Genomic DNA, 21,520 nt, shown 5'->3' with positions numbered 1-21,520 from the left:
CCTCTCTCCATTAGAGATGGAAGAGTCTCTTCATTTCTGTTTTCTCAGTTCTTCATTTCTCTAATATTCAGTTCTCCACATTTCCACATCATTATGAGATTTGTTTATTTTTAAAAGTCCTTATAGAAATTTATCAGAGTTTTAGCTTGAATTTCTCATAGTGATACACATTTTTGTATATTTTGCCCAATATTCTATTCCCCCAAGCAATTTCCCCTAATTCGATGCATTTTTTCTATGTTACTTTCACTAATATATAGCTGTATTTTAGGATACATATTATTTCAGGAACCCTGGACCAGATAGGTATTGAACCAAAATTCTCCCGCCCTCCTCCTCCCAGTACAGCTCCAGAGATGCTGTAAAGCTGCAGATAGTCATCAGATCCTCTGAATACTAAGATGAGATCCTTGAAGAAAGGACAGTCTACAAATGTAACAAAGATATTAAAATATGAATGCTTTACAGCATCTTTAAAGTGAATGTCTTTTGGCAGATTTTTTGATATACTGGACATATTATGCACATATAACTGGTAAATCTGTCTTAAACTCTGCTTAAATTGGAGTTATGCTGGCACACACACACACACACACACACACACACACACACACACACACACAGAGCTTACCAGTATATTGCTGTGACTATACAACTGGGAGTATGGGACATAAATATCTAAGGTGAAATTAAACGTCACACTATGGTGAACAACTCCTTGTTGCAAGCATTGCAGCTGGCCAGATGGAACGATCCTCCTTTCCCTCACACTCCTAGGTACAGGTGGAGGCAGGGGAAATTCCTTTTTAGCAAGCAAAGCAGGGCTTTCTCTGACTGGACTCAATAAAGTGAATCCTGCCCCTATTTCTTATCTGGATTTCCATTTGACCAGATCAAAAAAGAGCCTTCAGATATATATTTTTCAGAATTTAAAAACTGATTTGTTATAAACTCTCTCTCTCTCTCTCGGTTTTCTGTGTTGCTGGCTTCATGCACACTAAATGAGAAACCACACATACAGATTCTAATGGTCTAAAACAAACCATTAGGATCATCAAAATTTGGCAAGTGTTGTAGAATGACACCTGAACGCACCCAAAGTCAGTATTTGTAATGGTATTGAGCATGAATAGAACAGAAGGTTAAATGGTAGCAATATATTTGCTCATTAACTGATGGGGCAATGGTTACAAAAAATACAGAAAAAATTTTTTGGCACATCACAAGCAACAGACTGAAGTAAATAATGGCATGTTGCACCACCATTCTGCGAGTAACTTCAGGAAAACCTGTGATACTTAAGCACGTGCAGCAACCTGCTTTTGAGCAAATTAGTTCGTGCGCAAGCATGATTCAATAAATAAGCTGTGACTTTTATCAATTAATTGTAAGATAATAAATGATAACAACAATAAAAGTTCCTTTTTATTAGTTTTAGATGAGGGAAATGGGGAATTTGTAAAAGATGGTCTAAACAAAGTTTGTCGCAACTTTAGCATTGTTTGCTCCCAAACCCCAAGGAATGCACAACTACAGACACTTCTGCAGGATAAAGCGCATTTCAAATTTCAGCAAGCAAAACTGGGTGAGAGCAATAGAAGACAGAGGTCTGTTGTGCATAAACTTGGGATAAACTACAGTGCCCAGCTTTGCCCTCTCTGGAACATGAGGAAGAGCAGATCCCCCTCTTTTTCAGGTATGTCCAGTCAGGATTTTGCTAAGCCTCACTGGAAAGTGGTAGCCCTAGGAAAGACCCGTTGCCAGGTATTGGCCGGGTCTGCCATCCATTTGATTGCCTTTATGAAGTGTGTGTATTTGGTACGGGGCTCTAGATGGAGTTCCCTTTGGGTATTCAGCTTCCCCCATGTGATTAGAATCACAGGAGGGAGTGAGGGGATGTGGCCCATCAGAGGTCTCTCTGCTGCCAGCTCAGCTACCCTCCATACCTTGGAAGGCCAATGCCAACTGGGCAGCAGGGAAACTTCCTGAATAGCTTATAAACCTGCACAACCAGATGTGCCACTGTTATTGCCATTATCCCCACATTGCAGATTTGGGGAGGCGAGGAGCAAAGCTGTGGGAACTGCAGCTTGTCTAACGAAACCATGCTAAATGGGGGTACAGAACAAGATCCACTTGTGCAATGGGACTTCTCCCTATTAAACCTGTTCTGCGGCTTCCCCAAACCCTGCAGAGCAGTTTTAGGGGGTGGGGGGAAAGTCCCGTTGCACCAGTGAACCTTGTTCCATTCATCCAATAACTCAGCTTGTTGGTGAACTCAGCCACAATGCTACACCTGCTCAGCCAATGGATATGAATTGCATGCATTACTTAACTGTGAGTATCCAATTATTTGTTTCGCTCAAGAGTAGCCTTCCTCAACCTCATACCTTCCAGGTGTTTTGGACTACAACTCCCATTAATCCCGGCACGTATAGCTGCACTGGCCAGAGCTGATGGGAGTTGTTGCCCAAAACACCAGGTTGGAGAGCACCAGCTTGGAGTGCTATAAATAGACACATCTATAGATAGTTAAGGGAAGGGTGAAATCCCATTCTTATGAAGTCCTTTCACCAGGGAAGATAGTTGCTCCACACCACAGAGTTATTTTTCCCAGGTGACAGCTGGATCCATGTCACTTGTTGCCTGCTTTGTCTTCTCTGGGGATGGATCTTGGTGGCTGGATCTCTCTGCACTGTGGTGGATCCCGTAGCCAAAGTAAATTAGGAAGCCTACAGCACATAAGAGGACAAGGTGAACCAACAATGCCCCAGATAGACCCTCCCCCTCGCAAATATATCCGTATTAGAGAAAGCTCCTTCATTTGAAATCACATCAGGACATTTAGCTCAGGTTAGCCAACTTGGTGCCCTATGGATGTTTTGGACTACAGCTCCCGTCAGCCCCACCAGCATGGGCAATGCCAGGGGATTATGGGAGTTGTAGTCCACAAAGTCTGGAGGGCACCCTGTTGGCTACCCCTGATTTAGCCTACAGATGAAATGCTCTTCTGTAACTGTCATTTTCTAGGCATAAATTCCTTCACCGACTAAGTCACACATACATGGATTTAATTTGATTTCTCTTAGTTACTCAGCACTTGCTGACTGGCTTGCCTTGTTGAACATCTGAACTATCTCTGTTGAAAAGCACTGTATTTGAGGCAATGCAGTGTGATGTGACAGCTCTAGAATTAGATCAATGGTGGACCATTTAAACACATCAGTTTTATATAATTTACATACCCTGCTGCTTGCCTGCACCTCAGGTCTGCTACAGTGCTGATACTGTAGTCATCAAGTGACCAGCAGGTATGCATGAACCAATTCCATGAGAAGGAGCAAAATATTAGAAAATGCAATGGTTGGTTCAGCAGCTAGACCAGCATCTTTGCTGCTGTGCTGCCTAATCCTGGCAAAAGAAGGAAGGGTAGGGGGTCCAAACACACCCACCGTGGTGGTCAGGGCACTGCCAAACCTGATGCCCATCTTGTATTAGTCCGGATACGAGCTAGGTAGCACTGCCTTATAATAAATTCAGAAGACACTTACTTTCCAAATCATTATTATTTCCTGAAGTTCCCTGAATTGTGGCACATTTCTTAAAGCCTTACCAATAGCCATCCACACCATGTACCGAAGCCAGGTGTCACCGCTGAGTTGGACCATTAGGTAGCTATTGACCAGGACACTGAGGATGGGCAAGAATGGCTGACACGGAACCTAAATGAGTGCAGAGATATTTTGAGATTATACATGAAAGGTACAAAAAGAATATTATTCCCTGTTAAGGCCCTTAGTAACTCTGAGAGAGCATGCAGGGAGAAAAGTACCCCCACACCTGGAGTGCTGTGCCCAGTTTACCACAATTTAAGGAGGATATTGGCAAGCTGGCATGCACACACACACGCGCGCACACACACACACACACACACACACACACAATACACAGGCTGCATTGGGAAGGACAATGAGGAGCAGATAAACAGCCCTCAGGTCAGAAGCAAAGGTGGTAAGAAGTGGATCTCACCCCACAGAGAAAACCCCCTGTTGACAGGTATTTCTCTACACACCCTTATAGTGCAATCCTATGTGTTGAGTTACTCCCAGGTAGATGCATGCTTCCCATGAACATCCACAACATGTCAAACATAGTCATGAGGCTTGCTAGGCAGTGTCAATTATGAAGTCTCTTCCTTACCGTGAAGTCTGCTGTCTTCTGGTTGTGCGGCTGCCTCCAGATGATTAGGGACACCACCAGAATCCCCAGGAAGAGGAGAACAAGGCAGGTGACACACCAGGCACCTCCAGATAACAAACATGGCAGTCCTGCTGTGCTCAGCACACACGTGATGCAGACTAGGACAGCTGGAGAGAAAATGGACTCTGAAAACCATGCTGTGAGGAAGCAGGGGGCATCTTCCTGGAACAAAAGACCACCCCATGCACCACAACAAGTGCACTGGAAGAGAACTAATCAAAAAGGCAAGGCTCAGTTGACCGGATAATGTTATGAACCGGTTATTTGTGCTTGTTTCAAGTGAGGTCTGTAATAACTAAGCAGGGTGATTCTTTATAGTTAACAGCTCCTTGCTTGGTTTCACCCTGCTCCCTTAACTTCAAGACCTCATTTCTTATTTTTCCAATCTGAAGTTCAATTTCCACATCAGTTTGTGATTTCTTTCGTTACACCCTCATGAAAGTTCACCTGCATTTTTCAGTGAGAATTTTCTTCTAATAGTAACTTTTTAAATGCAAAGTTGCCTCATATACACATTTTTTACAAAGCACATTTTCCTAATATTTTTATTTTCCATTACCTAATGCATTGGTGTATACATTACTTGGTCATTGCATAACTTGTATACACTGCAAAATTCAAAGAAGTGCAAATTTTTACAGTGGCTGGGTATCATTTCCCAAAGCTTGAATCAGGCAAGTTTGCCTGTAAATGCAAACTGCATTCCCCCCTCCAACTGATGCTCCAATACTCACCAATGACAAGCACAGAATGGGACACTAATGTGGAGGAACTTTGGTTCGGGATCATCTGAGGATGGATGAGGAGGTCCACCCAAGGTATTCTGCTTCGACCTTTCTTTTCTGGTGGGCCAAGGGAGCTGGGATCAGGTTGGTACCTGCAAAGCAAGTTAAACATCAATGAACACATCAGTTAGTATCTGCCTTTTGTCCAGATTGCTTTGTCAGTGGAATCTGCAGCATCCCTGGCTGACGGTAGAAGTGGTCTTGGCAGTGCAAGGTTTCCAAGAATGTCCAGCTCAAAGAAAGAAGGTAAAGATGACATTCACTCACATGCAACAAGATTCTGAACAAAGAGATGCCAAAGGAGGCCTTGCAGACTGTGCCTTGCGATTGAATAATCTCTTTTATGATGAATTGTTCTCTCTTCTTTTATCATCTACTTGTGTGTGTGGTTGAGAAATCCAAAGGCTGTTCCCAATGATATCTTACTAGTTTTAAGGAGATAATTGCTACAAAGCAGATGAAACAGCTGCTAAACAATTGCATCACTGTCAGTACGGCAAGGGCGTGCCCTGAATTAATGCCATGGCTGTTTAAAATGTGTAAAATAGAAGCTAGTCTAATATGGTTTGAAATTCTACCCAGCCAATTTTGATTTCCCCTGCATTTCATCAGGGGTAGCCTGTTGGAGATCTCATGCCAGTGGTGAGTGCAGACAGTGTTGATAATGGAAAGAGCCGCAGACATGTATTCTAGATTAACTAATCTGGAATAAAGACTGCCCTGCTTCCATTTTCACCATAGCTACCTCAGAAGCCAGCTCCAGAAGGTGTCTTATTTATCCTACAATAGGTGGAGGATCTTTTTTAAAAAAAGTAAAACAGACCAATGAAGCTACTTCTCTGGAATGACATTTATATTACAATGGGATGTTGTCATGATGAGCACTCCATATCTGCATCAGAGAGAAATAAATAATGAACAACTCATTACCTGAGGAGAAGCACACAGACAGCTACTAGTGTGTAGGCCAGCAATGTCCCAATGGACATCATATCAATCAAGGCCCTCAGATCAAAAAGGAAAGCCATTAAACCTGTGAGAAGAAGGAAGAGGGCCTGTAGAAAACACCACCAAATATTTTCTGCTAATTCTTGTAGCGTTGTAGATGAAGATACGGTCTCCTGCAGAAACCCTTTCCCAGCGAGCTTCCCTCCCGTCAAGGAGAGTACAGGTCTGGGGACCTCCTTTCAACGAGGGGGTCAGGGACTGGGTGGAGGAGGAATGGTGGAGACTGCCTCCCCATCCTGACCCTCCCAAGGAAGAAGAAGAGGAAGACAGTATAGATTTACAACAGTGGTTTCTGGGACATCATAGCTCAGAAGCAGATGAGGGGAAAAGCTGGGAAATAATGGGAGAGGAGGAGGCACAATCGGAACAGCAGCTGGCTGGCACGGTGTCATTAGAAAGCATCCCAGCCCCTCTCTCTCCCAGAACCCGGAAAGCCTTAAAAGCAGGAGAGCAACGAGCTCAAAGACAGAGGGCAGCACACGTAGAAGTGACGAATGAGGAAGTGGGCGAGACGGGGGGCGGGGCAGAGATTTACTTGGGGCATCACCATTATCCAAGAGGCTGGGTTCTATAGCCTCTCTCTGTAAATACTGAATAAAAAAGGACGGTAAGAAACTTTTCCTCGTCTTTCTGCTTCCTGGGCAACCAGCTGGGAGCTGCTGACAGCATCCTGACAGAGGGACAATTTACATAATCTTGTTTAGAAAAAAAGAGAAAAAGAAAAGAAATCCATCCATAGTGACTTTTTTTGTCAGCTATAGCATTTCATCAAGCTAAATGTGGAAGGTACACCTAAGTGGTCTCTCATGTGCCCAGTGTGGCACTCCAGTGCAATCTCCTTGAAACAGAGATATGAAGTTATAACCTGGAGCATTTAAATGATTGCTTTACCTTGTCCTTATTCAATCCAAGACAATATTAGTGTGCTGGTCCAGGGGGCAGGTTACCGTGGGGAGAGGTCCAGGACCTGAGTCGAGGGTCGGCAGACAGTCCTCCACGGCCGAAGCGGGGTCCACAGCGAGGAGCCGGGCAAGGACAGAAACTCTGGGGGAACCGGACTGGGTGCTGGCCGAAACAGCTCTTCAACGATGTTGCTCCCGTAACCTGGGACCGGGCTAACTGGCCTTTATCTTCTCTAAGGCCAGGGGCGGTCCCGGCCCCCAGAAGACCCGCCTCTCCTGGCCTTAAGGCGAGCACTCCTCCTGGGAGAAACCAGTTCCCTCCGCCTCTCTGACCTGAGCCTCTGCAGTTCAGGAGAGGCTGAAGGGTTACTGGACCCAGGGGGAGACTCACCTGTAGGCACTGAGTCCTCAACCACCTCCGGAGCCAGAGTGGATTCACCTGGTGCCTGCTCCTGAGGATCCGGCACAGGTGCAGGCGCCTCAGAATCAAGGCCCTGCCCCAGTTCAGCCAGCCCTGGAGGCGGGGACTCCTGTGCAGGCTGGGATTCCTCCGGTTCAGCCTCTGAATCAGATTCCCAGGCCATCGCAATTAGAAAGGAACCACAAAAATGGCTCAATGGATTCATTCTTCATGAGGAGAAGGTGTTAGAGTATTGGCTGGAGTCTCTTTCTGTTTCTCTCTAATATATAAAATTATAAGGAAGTCACAGACAAGTGGCACTGCGAACTTCAGTGTGATGAGCTGCCAGACCATCGGGCAGGCAGATGGCGCAACTGAGGAGAAGAGAGGAGGAGGGATCCAGAGGACAGATATGCAGGGCAAGGAGAGAAGGAAGGAACCAGAGGGTGGTGATGCAGGCAGGTGAGCAGGAGGCAGCCAAGGCAAGGTGAGGAAGAGGGACCCAGAGGATGGAGATGTGATCAAGGAGAGGCAAGGAATTATGCCTGGGGTGGATGGGAGTAGTTTAGGTATAGCGGCAGGAGAAGTTGGCCAAGTGTGAAGGGAGGAGGAAGGGGTTGAGGTGGGAGGCTTGGTGGGTTGTGGGGATAGATAATGCTGGTGAGCAAAGCAAGCAGGGGAACAGGCCCTAGTCGCTAATGAAAAGCTTGCATTTTACAAGCATATGGAGATACACCTTGGAATCCACCTGATTCTGGCATGGGGAAGGTCAAGGAACTCTTGCAGTCTAACAGGCTGACCTGCTCTGTGGTGAAATGCTAGCCTAATGTCCCGTTTCTAGACTTTTTTTAAAGCAACTAGTATTGCTTTTAAGCAGGGAAAACCAATATGGTGCCTTCCAGATGTTTATTGACTCCAAATCCCATCATCCCTGACAACTGACCACAGTGAATGGTGCTGATAGGAACTGGAGTCCAACAACATCTGGAGGACACAACATTGACCATACTTGCTTTAGACTATGTGTGCACCCAAATATGACCCAGCAGGGGTCTTCTTAGGTTCCTTATTTCATATTTAAACTAGATCAAGTCCAAAGTAGGATTCTTAGTCCATTGTCTACTGGCAGGTTCATTCTGAGGTCTAATTAATGTTAGAGCCTTTTTCCATGCATACCTGCAACAGCTCCAGACACCAGAGTTGCAATCACTGGGCTCTGTCGGCTGCTCACTTTGGCCAAAGATTGGAAGAGGAGTCCATCCCTGGCCATAGCAAATAAAATCCGTGGCATCGGGAACATAGAACCTAGCAAGCTACACAAGAAGGCAGAGAAAGTGAAGAAAATTCTCAAGATCATAGCCTCTTCTTCCTTTTCTTTACCCGACTCTTGTACAACAAGATGTACAAGAGACCTTGCATTACACACAATAAAGCAGACCTTTATCAAGCATAGAGAACCAATTTCCAGGATCTACCTGGTGCTTCAGTCGAAATGAGTCTTACAACTATTAATTGCTATTATCAAAGTGGTGTAGATCTGTAGATCTTGAGGTCAAACCAATGCCTTAGGAGTTCATTGTACCCCAAAGCTCCATCTCTGCTCATGAGTGAAATCACGCTTGCACCTTGGTAGCTGGTGCACAAAACATGCCTGACACACAAAGAGATGTTATGATTATAATCACCATAAAACAGAAATCTTTATGACCCAGAGGACCAGAGCTTTGTAGAAAGAGGATCCAAGGGCAAACATGATAGTAGAGTTTTATGAAATTATGAATTATATATAGAGAGAAAATGAGAGAGGGAAGATTACTGTGTTTTCCCCTTATAATACTAATGTGTGGGGTCAGCTAATTACACTGATCCAAAAGGTACAAAAGGTACCATTAATTTATAAAACTTACTGCCGCAGGATACAGTGACAGCCCTGGAAGTGAATTAGATGACTTCATAGAGCATCAGTCTATCAAGGTCAATTAGTCATCATGTTAGATAAACAGAACCTCTAAATGTCACTAATTGGGGAGCAAACAGTGGGGAAGAGGGGTGTTGCTTCTATGCTCTGTATATGAGCTTCCTGGAAGCATCTCTCTGGCCTCTGCTGGAAACAGACTGTTGGGCTAGATGGACCCTTGGTCTGATCCAGCAACATTCTTCTTATATCCTTAAAATGCAAGCATGGGGAAAATTGCACATCCTGTCCTTACCTGGTGGTCAGAGCACAGAGAGACCCCACAGCCACAGCATATTTGGCCATGCTCCATCCATTGTATTCAAAAGCCACTGGCAGAGGGCTCATGGTGTCCAAAAGGTGGTAAGGCATCATCAGGGTCAAGGCAGCTGAAACACCGGAATAGGCTAAGAAGCAGATGAGCAGAGAGAGAACAATCCCCATTGGGATGGCTTTTGTGGGGTTCTTTACTTCTTCCCCTAGTAAACATAAACACACATCATTCTGAAATCCACACATTGTCTCACACGAGTATGGTTAACTTGTCACTGTAGAGATTAAGCAAAGATTTACGTGGTGCTTCGGTTATTCCAAAAGGATTGCCTGTGGGTTTCTGTTCCAACAACAGCAATGCCTAAGTCACAACACATTCCACTCCTCTTAGGAGGGGAAATGGACACAGGAGAGCTTTAATAACAACTGGCTCCCTTGTGAGGTGAATAGATATTTTCTCCTTTCTTTATTAGCTGCCAGATGGGGTTATCAGTCATGGACATTTTGTATTTGTCTCCTTTCTTGCTTACCTGTAGTCGCAATGCAGTCAAACCCAATGAAAGCATAGAAGCAGGTAGCAGCTCCAGCTAAGGTCCCACTGAAGCCATAGGGCATGAACCCTCCAGCCCCAAAGTCCCAAGTTCCATTGTCAGATTGGTTCCTGTCAAGGAAGGTGACATAAAGGAAGTCAATGTCAGAAGAATCTGATTGGATATAGTTGGTAGACAGGTACAGCAAAGGAGGCAGGAAAATGGTAGGTGGACATGGATCCGTCCTACCGTTAGGCAAAGTCAGGTAGCTGTTTGGGGATTTCATGAAAGGACAGCAAATAGATATTTAAATAATTTGTAACCTCTGTAGAAATATAACCCGCGTGGCCTGTGTTTACTGCAGCCCAAGAGCTTGTGTAGCCATTCTCTTACCTAAATCTGAGGGCAGCAGTCATTAACAGATCATTCTTGCTCATCTTCCAATTCTTCAGGTCCCCTTTGATAAATCCACTTATTATAATGAATAGAAGGACGAGCACATTGACAGCTGTGAAGACTTTATTCACTGTGGTGGATTCTTTTACCCCAACTGAGAGGAGACCTAAGGAGTCAACGGATACAATTTCTCATTGCTTGGGCCTCACAACTATTATGGATGGAGGCCTGAGGCAGTGTCCTTTGCAAAGTACAGTAGATATGAGCAATTGCTTGTACCATATGGAAAATCTGAGAGCAGGGGTGTTTCCCAGCCTTACCTGAACTTGCCAAGAATTGAATATTAGACCTTCTGCGTGGAAAGAAGAAGAAGAGAAGAGTTTTGGATTTGATATCCCGCTTTATCACTACCTGAAGGAGTCTCAAAGCGGCTAACATTCTCCTTTCCCTTCCTCCCCCACAACAAACACTCTGTGAGATGAGTGGGGCTGAAAGACTTCAGAGAAGTGTGACTAGCCCAAGGTCACCCAGCAGCTGCATGTGGAGGAGCAGGGAAGCGAACCCGGTTCACCAGATTACAAGTCTACCGCTCTTAACCACTACACCACACTGGCTCCACAAAGCATGTCCTCTAGTCCTTTACTACTGGGCTTTGCATGAAGATGGTCCCATGTTCAATTCTTGGCAAACTCAGGTAAGGCTGAGAAAGACCATAGCTTGAAACCATGGAGAACTGTTAAAGAACAAGTGGCAAGTCCAGCAGAAACAAGAAAGACAGCAACAGAGTAAATGCAAAAGACCTGTTGGTAGGGATGGGTGAATAGGCCAGTTTTGGTTTCTCCCAGTTTGTCATTTTTCCAATCTTAAATTCAGTTTGCCACATTCCCGCAAGTTTGCATATGTCTTTTAAGAAGAAATTCTCAGGAAAATTAATAAGCATTTCTGCGAGAATTTTTCCTACTATAAACATTTTTATATGCAATTTTACCTTTTTGAAAGGCAATTTCCCCATATATAATGCATCTTGGATGTTATTGTCATTCATGCGCATGCATTTATACACACACATTGTTGTTCACATTACTTGGCTGGAGAACTGCACTGCAAAATTTGGATAAGTGTGAATTTCAAAGGATTGCTGTGCTCATGAATGGCTTCAGAAAGTGTAAATTGGGTATTGTTTCAGAATTGGGCTTATTGTGTCTGAAAATGTGAATTAGGTAAGCTAAATGCAAACTGAAGTTAATTTCTCCCCCGACCCTACTGTGGGTGACAATTACAGGGTTTGGAAACTATACTGAGATGCTACTATTATTCAAAACCAATTTGTCACAGTTGCATTAAGCCCATGGTGGGAAGGAAAAAACTCCTTGCATGTATAAAATTTAATGGGCAATCTCCAATAAAATTGGTGCAGGGTGGGTTTCAAGGATCCTTACAATAGTAAAAATATAATAAAAATCAGTACAAGCATACCTGTCAGTAGGACAATGAGGCAAACAGCAAAGATATCAGGGTATTCAGCTAGTCCTGGAGAGGTCATGGCCATATGGGTGCTGAAAAAGGTGCTGATCCGTTTGCCCAGGAGCTCATCGAAAGTAGCACTCCATGCTCTGGCTACACTGGAGGTACCTATAGAGAATCAGCCAGTTTAAAGATAACACTGCCAAATATGGGTACAGTACATCGAACCTTAAAAATAAGGGATATTGCAGGGCCCTATGTACTGTTCTATGTACACAGGTATAAAGTATCAGCTTTTCAAGGCTTATGGACCTCTGATGGTCCATGCAAAACAACAGCATTCTCAGGTATAAGATGTCCATTGTGTACTATGAAGCTGTGCCCTTTTAGCACTCTCTTTCAAAGGAAGTATGTCAGCCTTAAACTGCTGTGTGGGCAGCACATACATTATATATGACAGTACAAAGAGCATGTCTTTCTTCTTGCCTCCGTGCTCACCCATTTCACCCCTTGGCTGCATAATTCTTTTTCCTCATTCTGTCTTTTCATCTCAGTTTATGGGGGGGGGGCAGTTTTTACGCTCATCCTGCTTTTATAGGGAACACTGCATTTTTGACAGTCCAGACGACACATCACCTATGTTATGCCAAATAACAAGTACAAAATAAAAAGCTTAAGTGTGCTATCACTCAACCCACTTTTTTGCCAATTGGGAATGATGCACCCACCATGATCTGAACTTGCAGCGGAAGCTCTCCTATCATATAAGATCCCCTTAGAAGTCAAATGAGCAGCAACATTTAGCTATCAGACATTGATAGGATTTTATTTTATCATTCAAAACATTTCTATACTGACCTTCATTGGATCAGGACAAGTTACAAAATGTGTCAGATAAATATGTGTCTTAAATGACCACATTATTTGCAGTAAAAAAACCACACCTCTGCATGAGAGATGTCCTGTCACTGTATCACATTGGAGGGTGGTCATCTTAAATAAGTATATACTAACCTATTCTCCTCTACTGCCATTTTGTATTCGCATATGGATTCTTCATGGTTTTGTGCTAATCCTTATTTCAAATGAATAAATGACTGGCTGCCAATGATTGGTAGTGGAAGTTCTCACGCCCATCACATCGCTGGAAAACCACGGACTAAATTCACTGAGGCCCAAAAGAAATAGGGGACCATTTCTTGACAGGAGATGCAGCATTTTTTTCCATCCACACTGTGTGTAGTCTAGGGGTTGCGTTCAACATTGTGCTTAGGTGAACAGTCCGTTAGTGCAAGGATTTCTCCTGCAGCAGAATGTTCTCTCATTCTCTCCCCTGAATTTGTTCTGCGGATTCTCCCAAGCCTCCAGAGAAGATCTGGGGATAGTGTGGGGGCACACATCCCCTTTCCCTAGCACTAATCCTTGAACTAACAGAAAAAGTTAGTTGAATGACACCCAAGTTTTCCAGTGATGAAATGGGCATGAGTGGATGTGGTTGTCTGAACCATTCAGATGAAGCTGACTTAGACCCTTCTCTTGACTGTCAACAGTGCTCCAGGGATTAAGAATGGGACCTTTCACAGCCTTACTGGAAATACCAGAGTCTGAACCTGGAACCTTTTGCATGCATAACACATGCTCTGAGCTACAAATTCAACTCACATCAACTTTTTTTAAAAAAAGTTCTGCCTGCCTAGTTATTATTTCTTAGGCCCATCTCAATGAAACCACACTGTAGATGTCAAAACACAGAAGCCCCAAACTTGTTTATACCAATTATATAGGAGAGCAGCAGGTTCCAACCAGTGACAAATGCCCACAGCTCTCCAACTGTTATATAGCTGTAGAGATAAGCTGATCCGGTCAAAGGCACCCGGGCTCCAAACTCAGCATAACACAATCCTGCCAGGATGGACACCAGAGCAGCAATCAGAAAGGAAATGATGATACTGGGGCCCGCACTGGTCTTGGCTACTTCCCCTGCCAAGAGATACACCCCTGCACCCAAAGTACTGCCCACACCCAGAGCCACTAAGTCCGAGGTGGAAAGGCAGCGACGCAAGTTCGATTCTCTACAGGCACCGGCTGTTATTCTTTTTCTACGGGAAACCATTTGATAGAAGGAGAGCAAAGAATCCGAGATCGACATCTGAAAAAGAAAGAATCCAGAGAGATCATAAACAGTGGTGCGACTATAAAAACAGTAACAACATCAGCAAACCTTCCTGACAATCTGCCTCAGCAGTGGTTTGGACTGGATGACCTTTGAGGTCCATGAGAATGAAATAGCAAGCAGAATATCCCTCCAGCAAGCATATTCTTCACTGTCTAAAACGCAACACTCTCCAATGGCTGAAACTCTTTCTTCAGAGAAACAGCACTATCATGAGTTAATGGCATTATCATCAAGGGTTCAGTTCAGACCATCGCAGGGTGACTTTCCCCCAATGATATTAACTAACATGCAACTAGTTCAAGGACCAGCCGGTCACCCACAGTCTTCAATAGCAAAATGATTTTGATTCATGATCTATACAGGCTTTGAATGATTGATTCCCTGTGCACTTAGACTGAAACATGACTTTCCTTGTGGTGGAAAGGAAAGGAGGAGGAAAAAATTACTCTGAACCCACAAAACTAGAGCAGATTTATCCGTTCTGCTTCCAGCTCTACATCCCTGAAACAGTAGTACTCTGTAGGTAATCCTTCATACAGTTCAGAGTCCAATGGGACAAACTTCCTGGGAATTAAGTTTTCTTAAGTACAATCTAAACATATTTCAGCTTTTGGATATCTGTGGCTATGGCTTTCAGACTAAAGCTCTTCCCACAACACTTGCCACCTTAATATCATTTCACATTGGCTGTGAAAAATGTGCTACATTCCTATCTTCTACATGTTACTTCTAGGACCTCCCTGCAACTTTGGATCCAAGAGGCTGTTCCTCTGCAAATCTGATAATCTGCTGCTTATAGCTTTCTGTGAGTCTGGAGGCTGACAACAAAGCAATTCACTATGAACAGTCATAGTGTTATACAGTCATATTTGCAGTCATATGAAAAGGTTAGTTGTTCACGTGGCTTGCATATTCTTTAGGGTTTAGAGTAGGGGCAACTGATCCTGTGCCCTCCAGATGTTGGACTCCATCTTGCACCGTCCATGGCATTGGTCATATCGTCTAGGGCTGATGGGAGATGTAGCCCAACAATATTTGGAGGATACCACATTGACTACCACTGAATTAAAGTTGCTGGGTGACCCAGTGGAATCTTGAGCTGTTGCTTCTCACATCTTAGAAACACAATGACTACTACACTCCAGTTCATCCATGCTGAGAACCCGCCACCCATCTTTGGATCTGCATCACCACCACTACCAACATAAACAGGTACTTTTCAATTTGGAGCCGGAACCTGAAAAATAACACCCAAGTCCTCCTAGATAAATTATAATAGCACTAGCTAAAGGCTATATCCCACCCATATATGAGGTGGAAGGGAGGAGACAGGCAAATGAAGGCAATTAGCAGAGAGTTAAGGAGCTAAGGAAATTCGTTCTCTGTTGCAAATTGGCAGGACAACTCATTACTCCTGAAAATCGCTGGTTTGGTATGTGAGCAGGCTCCAGGGCCAATCCACAATGCAGAGCACTAACCACTATACGATCACAGCTGCTCCAAAGCCAATTCAAAACATTTTTCTGCCCAAGACGAAGGACAAGATGGCACCCTCACCATTCCATGCACAGAAGCCAGTTGGACTGGCTTCTTTCATTACTGAATTTTATTTCTGTAATGGCTAGTTCTGAGAGTTTGGGACAGGCCAACACTTGTCTTCCAACACAAGAGAATTACCAGGAGGAACACCTAAGGAGCTGCAGTCACTGTCCCTCAGCATGTGTTGCCTGAGGTGGTTGGTGTACTCTAACAGAAGAGCTGGCACATAACTGGGGACTGGAGCCACCTGAGTGGAGAAATCAAATGAGATGAGACATGGTGCTGACCATATCATTCCTTCATATATTACACACCACAGATTCTGCCTAATCATGTGACAGAAATTCAGAATAGACTTGAGTTTTGAGTTAGATAACATAACTATCTAGGCCAGCCTAGAAAGAAAGGTGAATGGGTGGGAGGACAGAGGCCAATGAAGTCTCAAAGGGAAGGTAATCCATAGTTACAGAGCACCCACAGAGAAAAGTCTGGGAAGAAATGTCCCCAGAACACACATTTGCCTCCTGGGACATAGCATTCTAACAGTGAACTTCAGACTGTTCCGCATTGTAATGCATCTGTGAGGGAAAGTTCTCCAGCTTGCAGAATTCTGAACGTGGTTGTTTCAAAGCTGATTGCAGAGGCAGGAGAGCCGAGGGAAGTTCATTTGTATGACACTGGATGTCTCTTGGTACAAACTATTTCTTTAGCACTGTTCCTTAAACATATTGCTGTGGTGTACAATTTTAAATAAAAAGAATATAAACTGTAAGGCAGCTCATGTCTTTCTTCTTCTTATTTTTATAAATATTTTTATTAATTTTTACAATTAAACAAAACCATCACATTAAAGTAAAAATAAAAACATAAAATAAGAAATTTCAAACAACTGTATTCACATAGTATTAAATCCATGTTTTGGAATTACTCAAATCCCTCGACTTCCCTCTACTCCAGTCTTCTTCAACCTCAGCCCTCCAGATGTTTTTGGCCCACAACTCCCATGATTCCTAGCTAGCAGGACCAGTGGTCAGGGATGATGGGAATTGTAGTCTCAAAACATCTGGAGGGCTGAGGTTGAAGAAGACTGGAGTAGAGGGAAGTCGAGGGATCCTTTGTATTGTCTTAATTTATGCATGTCAATAACGTCTTTATCTTTGATTATCTCCAAATTTAAATATTCTCCATAATCTTACAAGTGCTTTAAAAATCCTACTAATGTATTAACTTCCTTACAATGATTATGTACATAAGCAATAAACATTTTTCATTCTTTTTTATATTTGTTATGGTCTTGATTTCTAAGTTTCCCAGTTAATTTGGCCATTTCAGCATACTCCATTACTTTGATTAGGGCAGCTCATGTCTCTATGTTGTTCTTCCTGCCTCCTCTGTCAGATATTAAGTCTGGCTGTCCACAGAATGTCCATTGGCTATTGCCCCATGGGCTGGATGTGCACTGCATCCTAACCCTCCTGGGATTCCAGCTTAATTTGAAATCTGCCTAAAATCATTTCGTAGCTGGCTCTTGCAGTTTACTATCATTTTCCATTCATGCATTCCTTTCTTTAGCCCCACCCCAATCACAATTTTGATGTGCATTATTATTCAGCTAACAGGTGTAACTGGCAAATCTGTGAGGCAATGCATGAACTTCCTCTTAGTATGTGGAACTAAAATGACAAGAAAGCATTTTCACCATAGATTACAACACAGCACCAACCAGGTGTTGCTTTTAAATCAACAAAATCATGCACTTACACTCAGGTCATTCATTTACAATATCATTCACTTACTCTTCTCAGGATTTCCCTTTTCAAAACGTGCTTCTTCAGTACTCACTGTCGCTTGTTTTGGCTCTCAGTGAATCGTTCTCCTCTCTTGGAGGACACCTCGGTCCTACTCCAGCCCTTTTCCCGGTTCCTATGTTCAGTTTTTTTCTTCTCACATTTGTCACACTTTTGAAAATTGTGCTTTGCACACTTTTTGCACTTTTGCAGGGCAAAATTGAATTGCGAAAGCCTCTTGGCCACCACCCAGGCCCCAGTTTGTAAACTAATCTACTTACTTTTGCTCTTTTTCCAGACACTTGCACCAGCTCCATGCCGAGAGTCAGAAATGCAGGGAGGGAGGCAAATCCAGAGTCACTGTGTAGGTTTGTTTCTGCCTCATTTGAATGTATTTCATAAGATGTGGAGCCCAACCTTCTTTCTCTCCGACCACCCACCTCTGCCCTCCTCTCCCCACTTTGGTCATGGGGAACCTATGCAGATTTCCACCCCATCCCCAACAGTTTCCAAATCACTCCTGCGGCTGCATGCAAATTCAAAGTGGCTCAGTGCTCTGCTGGAAAGCTTTAATTGACATTTGAGGATTGCCCAGGCTGGCGGGACATAGGGGCTCCCATCCCTTTTGAACAAATTTGTCCTCTTTCCATCTTCTTTTCTCTCCGCCTCGGTTCCCCTTGGCATATAGAGGGTGAGGCCTTTGAGAATGTGAATGGAAGCATTTGGCAGGATACGTGCAAGGAGTGGAGTTGAGGCATTAAGCAAAATAGGATCAAGTAAATTTTAAAAAGAAAGAAAGGGCATTGGGGTAGGGATGGGCCGATCTGCCATTTTTATTTTTCCAGTTTCTTATTCTCCTAATCTTTTTCGTATAAGTTCAATGATGTTTTGTTCTTGTTCTTGTTCTTGTTTTTAAACGCCCTTATCTGGCACTTCAAAGTTCATTTCACTCAGAGTAACAACAACAATTCTGGTATTTCAAAATAGTGGCCTTTGCCCACTTGGTAGGTTTTGGATATATCTTGGTAGGCTTTCTATATATCGATCAGGATACATTTCTAAGGGTGAGGAACCACATATTATTTTTGTTACAGTTACTTTGAAGTTTCCCATTTTGCTTTCCACAAAATGAAAGGCTGCCTGCCTTGGAAATATATACCGGATAATGACCCCTGCCGGCACCTACCCATGTAGAATGAGCAAGCATGTCTCATCACATGACTGGATACACCTGATGACTGTCTTCCCATATGATTGTACGATGTGTGCATCCCCCATATGAAGGGCAGTATGTGGCTGAAGGATCAGAGGTGTTCAATTGGGCTCCTCACTAATACATTTTAGGATTGTAGCCTTGATTGGTCTTTCGTCAGGCTCCCAGGGCTCTTGAATCAAACTCTAAAGTATACTATTTTAAACTGAAAGGTGTTTGTTTGGGAGTATAGCTGTAATTGCTGTAGCATAACAGTTGTTCCAACTTTCAGCATGTTATGTTTGGTGGCCAAGCTGTGGTAGAATGCTGTTAATAAGGCACAGCTTTGAGGCCAATATTTTGTTTTGCTTTCTAGAGGGCAGTCTGAAAACGTGTGCAGTTATTCACAAAGCACTGATTGTCTTGCACATTCATCTCACACAAGTCCCCCCATCACACAGCAGATTATGTCAACAAATATGAGTATCACCCCAGCCAATGAAAGGGTGTAACTTGCAAGCAAAAAGAAACTGTGGAATGCCTTGTGAAACTGCATCAGAGTTAACCAACGTGTTGGTCTCGCAAAAGGGGGAGACAATGCTTTGCTTATTTTACAAGTGATGATTTCTTCTTTCTTTCTTTCTTTTTTTTAATGATATTTATTAGAAGTTTAAAAATTACAGGAAAAAAGGGGGGGAGAAAACAAAAAAAAAATTTTAACAGGACATACATTACAATACATAGAGAAAAGAAAACATAAAAAACAATACAACAATACAGCAAAAAAGAACAATAACATTAAAACACACATCCATTTTCCATATCTTTATCTTTCATTTACTTGTTTCATCGACCTCCTCACACCTCCCTTTTTGTAATCTAATTCAATTAATTGTTTCAGCAAATTCTTTCCATCTTTCTCAATTTTTATTCTATAATTTATCTTAACGGTCTAACCTATTAATTAACTCAGCAAATCCTTTCCATCTTTCACTGTATTCTGTCATTAAATTACCTTAATTTATTTTAACCTTATCTTACCATAAAAAGCCTTAAAACTTAAACTTAAAACTTAATACTTATTTATACATAACTCCATATCGTTTCTACTAAAGCCAAATAGTTTCATTCCAACATTTTTCCTAACAATCATTAATTTTACACTTTTTCTCAAAATGAATTTTTAAAAACTTTCTTCCAATCTTCATCCATCGTCTCCTCTTCCTGGTCTCAGGTTATGTCAGTCCTTTCTATCCATTCCATCTAGTCCATCAACCTGGTGATCTTCTGTCCGAGGCTCTTAAGTCTTTTCCATGTCCCTTCTGCAGATCTTCTTCTTGTTTATACCTGCACTTTACTTTGTCTTTTGTTGATCTTTTTCTTGATTTCTTTCCTTTCTCATTGAGGAGTAGGTCTCGGGGAGACTCCAACCCAACAATATCTCCATCCCCCCTCGACAGGTCAGCCCACTCTCCACAGTCAGCACTGTAATCCAAAAAGTATTTGAAGGCGTGTTTCAAAGTCCCTCCAAAGTTAAGAGCCCCCACAACTCCAGACCCCCCCTGGCCCAAACCCAAATCCCAAGAGCCGAAACGGCCCTGCATAGGGGGATCCATCCAACTTCCCATCTCCAGACCAAACAGTACTCTATCTCTCCAAATCTGACCCACTCTACAAGTGATGATTTCTTTATCAATGTAAATGCATGCTACATTTTAATTTGGGGTGAGATGACATCAATTATTAGAAACAGGTAACCATGATGAAAATGGTTGCAGAAAATGGTCCCCAAAGGCAAAAAGAAATGACATGTATAATAAGCCTTACAGTCTCCCAAACAGATACAGTGGTACCTGGGTTCCTGAACAGCTTAGTTGTCGAACAAATCGGCTCCCAAATGATTGAAACTTGGAAGTGAGTATTCTGGTTTGCGAATGGTTTTCGGAAGCCGAATGTCCGACGCGGCTTCCGTGGCTTCCAGTTGAGTGCAGGAAGCTCCTGCAGCCAATTGGAAGCCATGCCTTGGTTTTTGAATGGTTTTGGGAGTCGAACGGACACCCAGAACGGACTAAGTTCAAGAAGCATGGTACCACTGTATTGACTGGAAAATATGGGTCATTTGCTTTTCCCGCCTCCACCAGCAGGTTGCAGAGTTGCCTTACCTAATAATCTACGGAAAGGGTTCATTTGTAGTTTTCATTGAAAAAGCACTTTGAGGCTTTCTGAAAACTGCAGTCCTGGAGAGAATCCGAAAATGCACGCACACACATTTTTGTTATTTCATTGCTTGTTATGTAAGTCACTTTAAGACACTTCAGTGTAAAACAACCACCACCATGTAAATATAATAAATAATAATAAACTGTCTTGTGCTGTCTGCTTCGATCCTATAAACAATATCACCATTATATGAAAGCCTTTCATGTTGTTCTGTTAGAATAACTAGAAAGGCAATTTAAGGTGAATTCTGGAACATTTGAACCTTGGGCAAGAATGCTACATTACCATTTACTTGGGAATGATCACATCTGAATCCCCTGGAATCTATTGGTGCTTATTCACCGAGTAATCATGCATAAGATCAGGCTGCACTACTCCTGGACCGTGTTGCCAAAATGCACTGGCAAAAATAGTGTGAAGTATAAAAGAATACTGATACAGTCAGGCCTTTTTGACTTTTTGGAAATGTCTAGAGTGATGGCAAGGGAATCGTGTCTCTAGACTCCATTGGATCAAGTCTGGGCAGCTGTTTGGGGGCTAGTGAGCATGCCTGGGTGTCTCTGGCAACAGCTTGTGTTGCAGCTGCTATGCAAAGTGAAGCGAAGGCAAGTGGTGCCTGCAATATGTCATCTTG

General features: G+C 43.1%; 1 protein-coding gene across 8 annotated transcripts; it reads right to left on the bottom strand.

Annotated features, from left to right (window-relative positions):
* Nucleotides 1–1,400: 1,400 nt before the first annotated feature.
* LOC309525970 (cationic amino acid transporter 2-like) lies at nucleotides 1,401–17,908 on the bottom strand. Of its 8 annotated transcripts, none has more exons than XM_082211783.1 (13): nucleotides 16,166–16,212; nucleotides 13,986–14,121; nucleotides 13,746–13,874; nucleotides 11,985–12,140; nucleotides 10,506–10,674; nucleotides 10,113–10,243; nucleotides 9,566–9,788; nucleotides 8,532–8,668; nucleotides 5,976–6,078; nucleotides 4,995–5,137; nucleotides 4,201–4,367; nucleotides 3,614–3,722; nucleotides 1,401–2,732 (listed from the first exon to the last, which is right to left on the bottom strand). In XM_082211783.1, exons 1-13 carry the CDS (start codon nucleotides 16,202–16,204, stop codon nucleotides 2,605–2,607), a joined length of 1,770 nt encoding a protein of 589 aa, XP_082067909.1. In that variant the 5' UTR covers nucleotides 16,205–16,212; the 3' UTR covers nucleotides 1,401–2,604. The 8 variants fall into 8 exon arrangements, with proteins under 8 accessions (XP_082067909.1, XP_082067910.1, XP_082067905.1 ...); XM_082211784.1 differs by having other exon boundaries at nucleotides 13,995–14,121; XM_082211779.1 differs by lacking the exon at nucleotides 16,166–16,212 and adding an exon at nucleotides 17,756–17,908 and having other exon boundaries at nucleotides 13,746–14,121.
* Between the last annotated feature and the right edge of the window lie 3,612 nt (nucleotides 17,909–21,520).

Source organism: Podarcis vaucheri (genome assembly GCF_965113315.1).
Source record: "Podarcis vaucheri genome assembly, chromosome: 2".
Classification (NCBI taxonomy): Eukaryota; Metazoa; Chordata; class Lepidosauria; order Squamata; family Lacertidae; genus Podarcis; species Podarcis vaucheri.
This window is presented reverse-complemented; position numbering and strand designations above follow the sequence as displayed.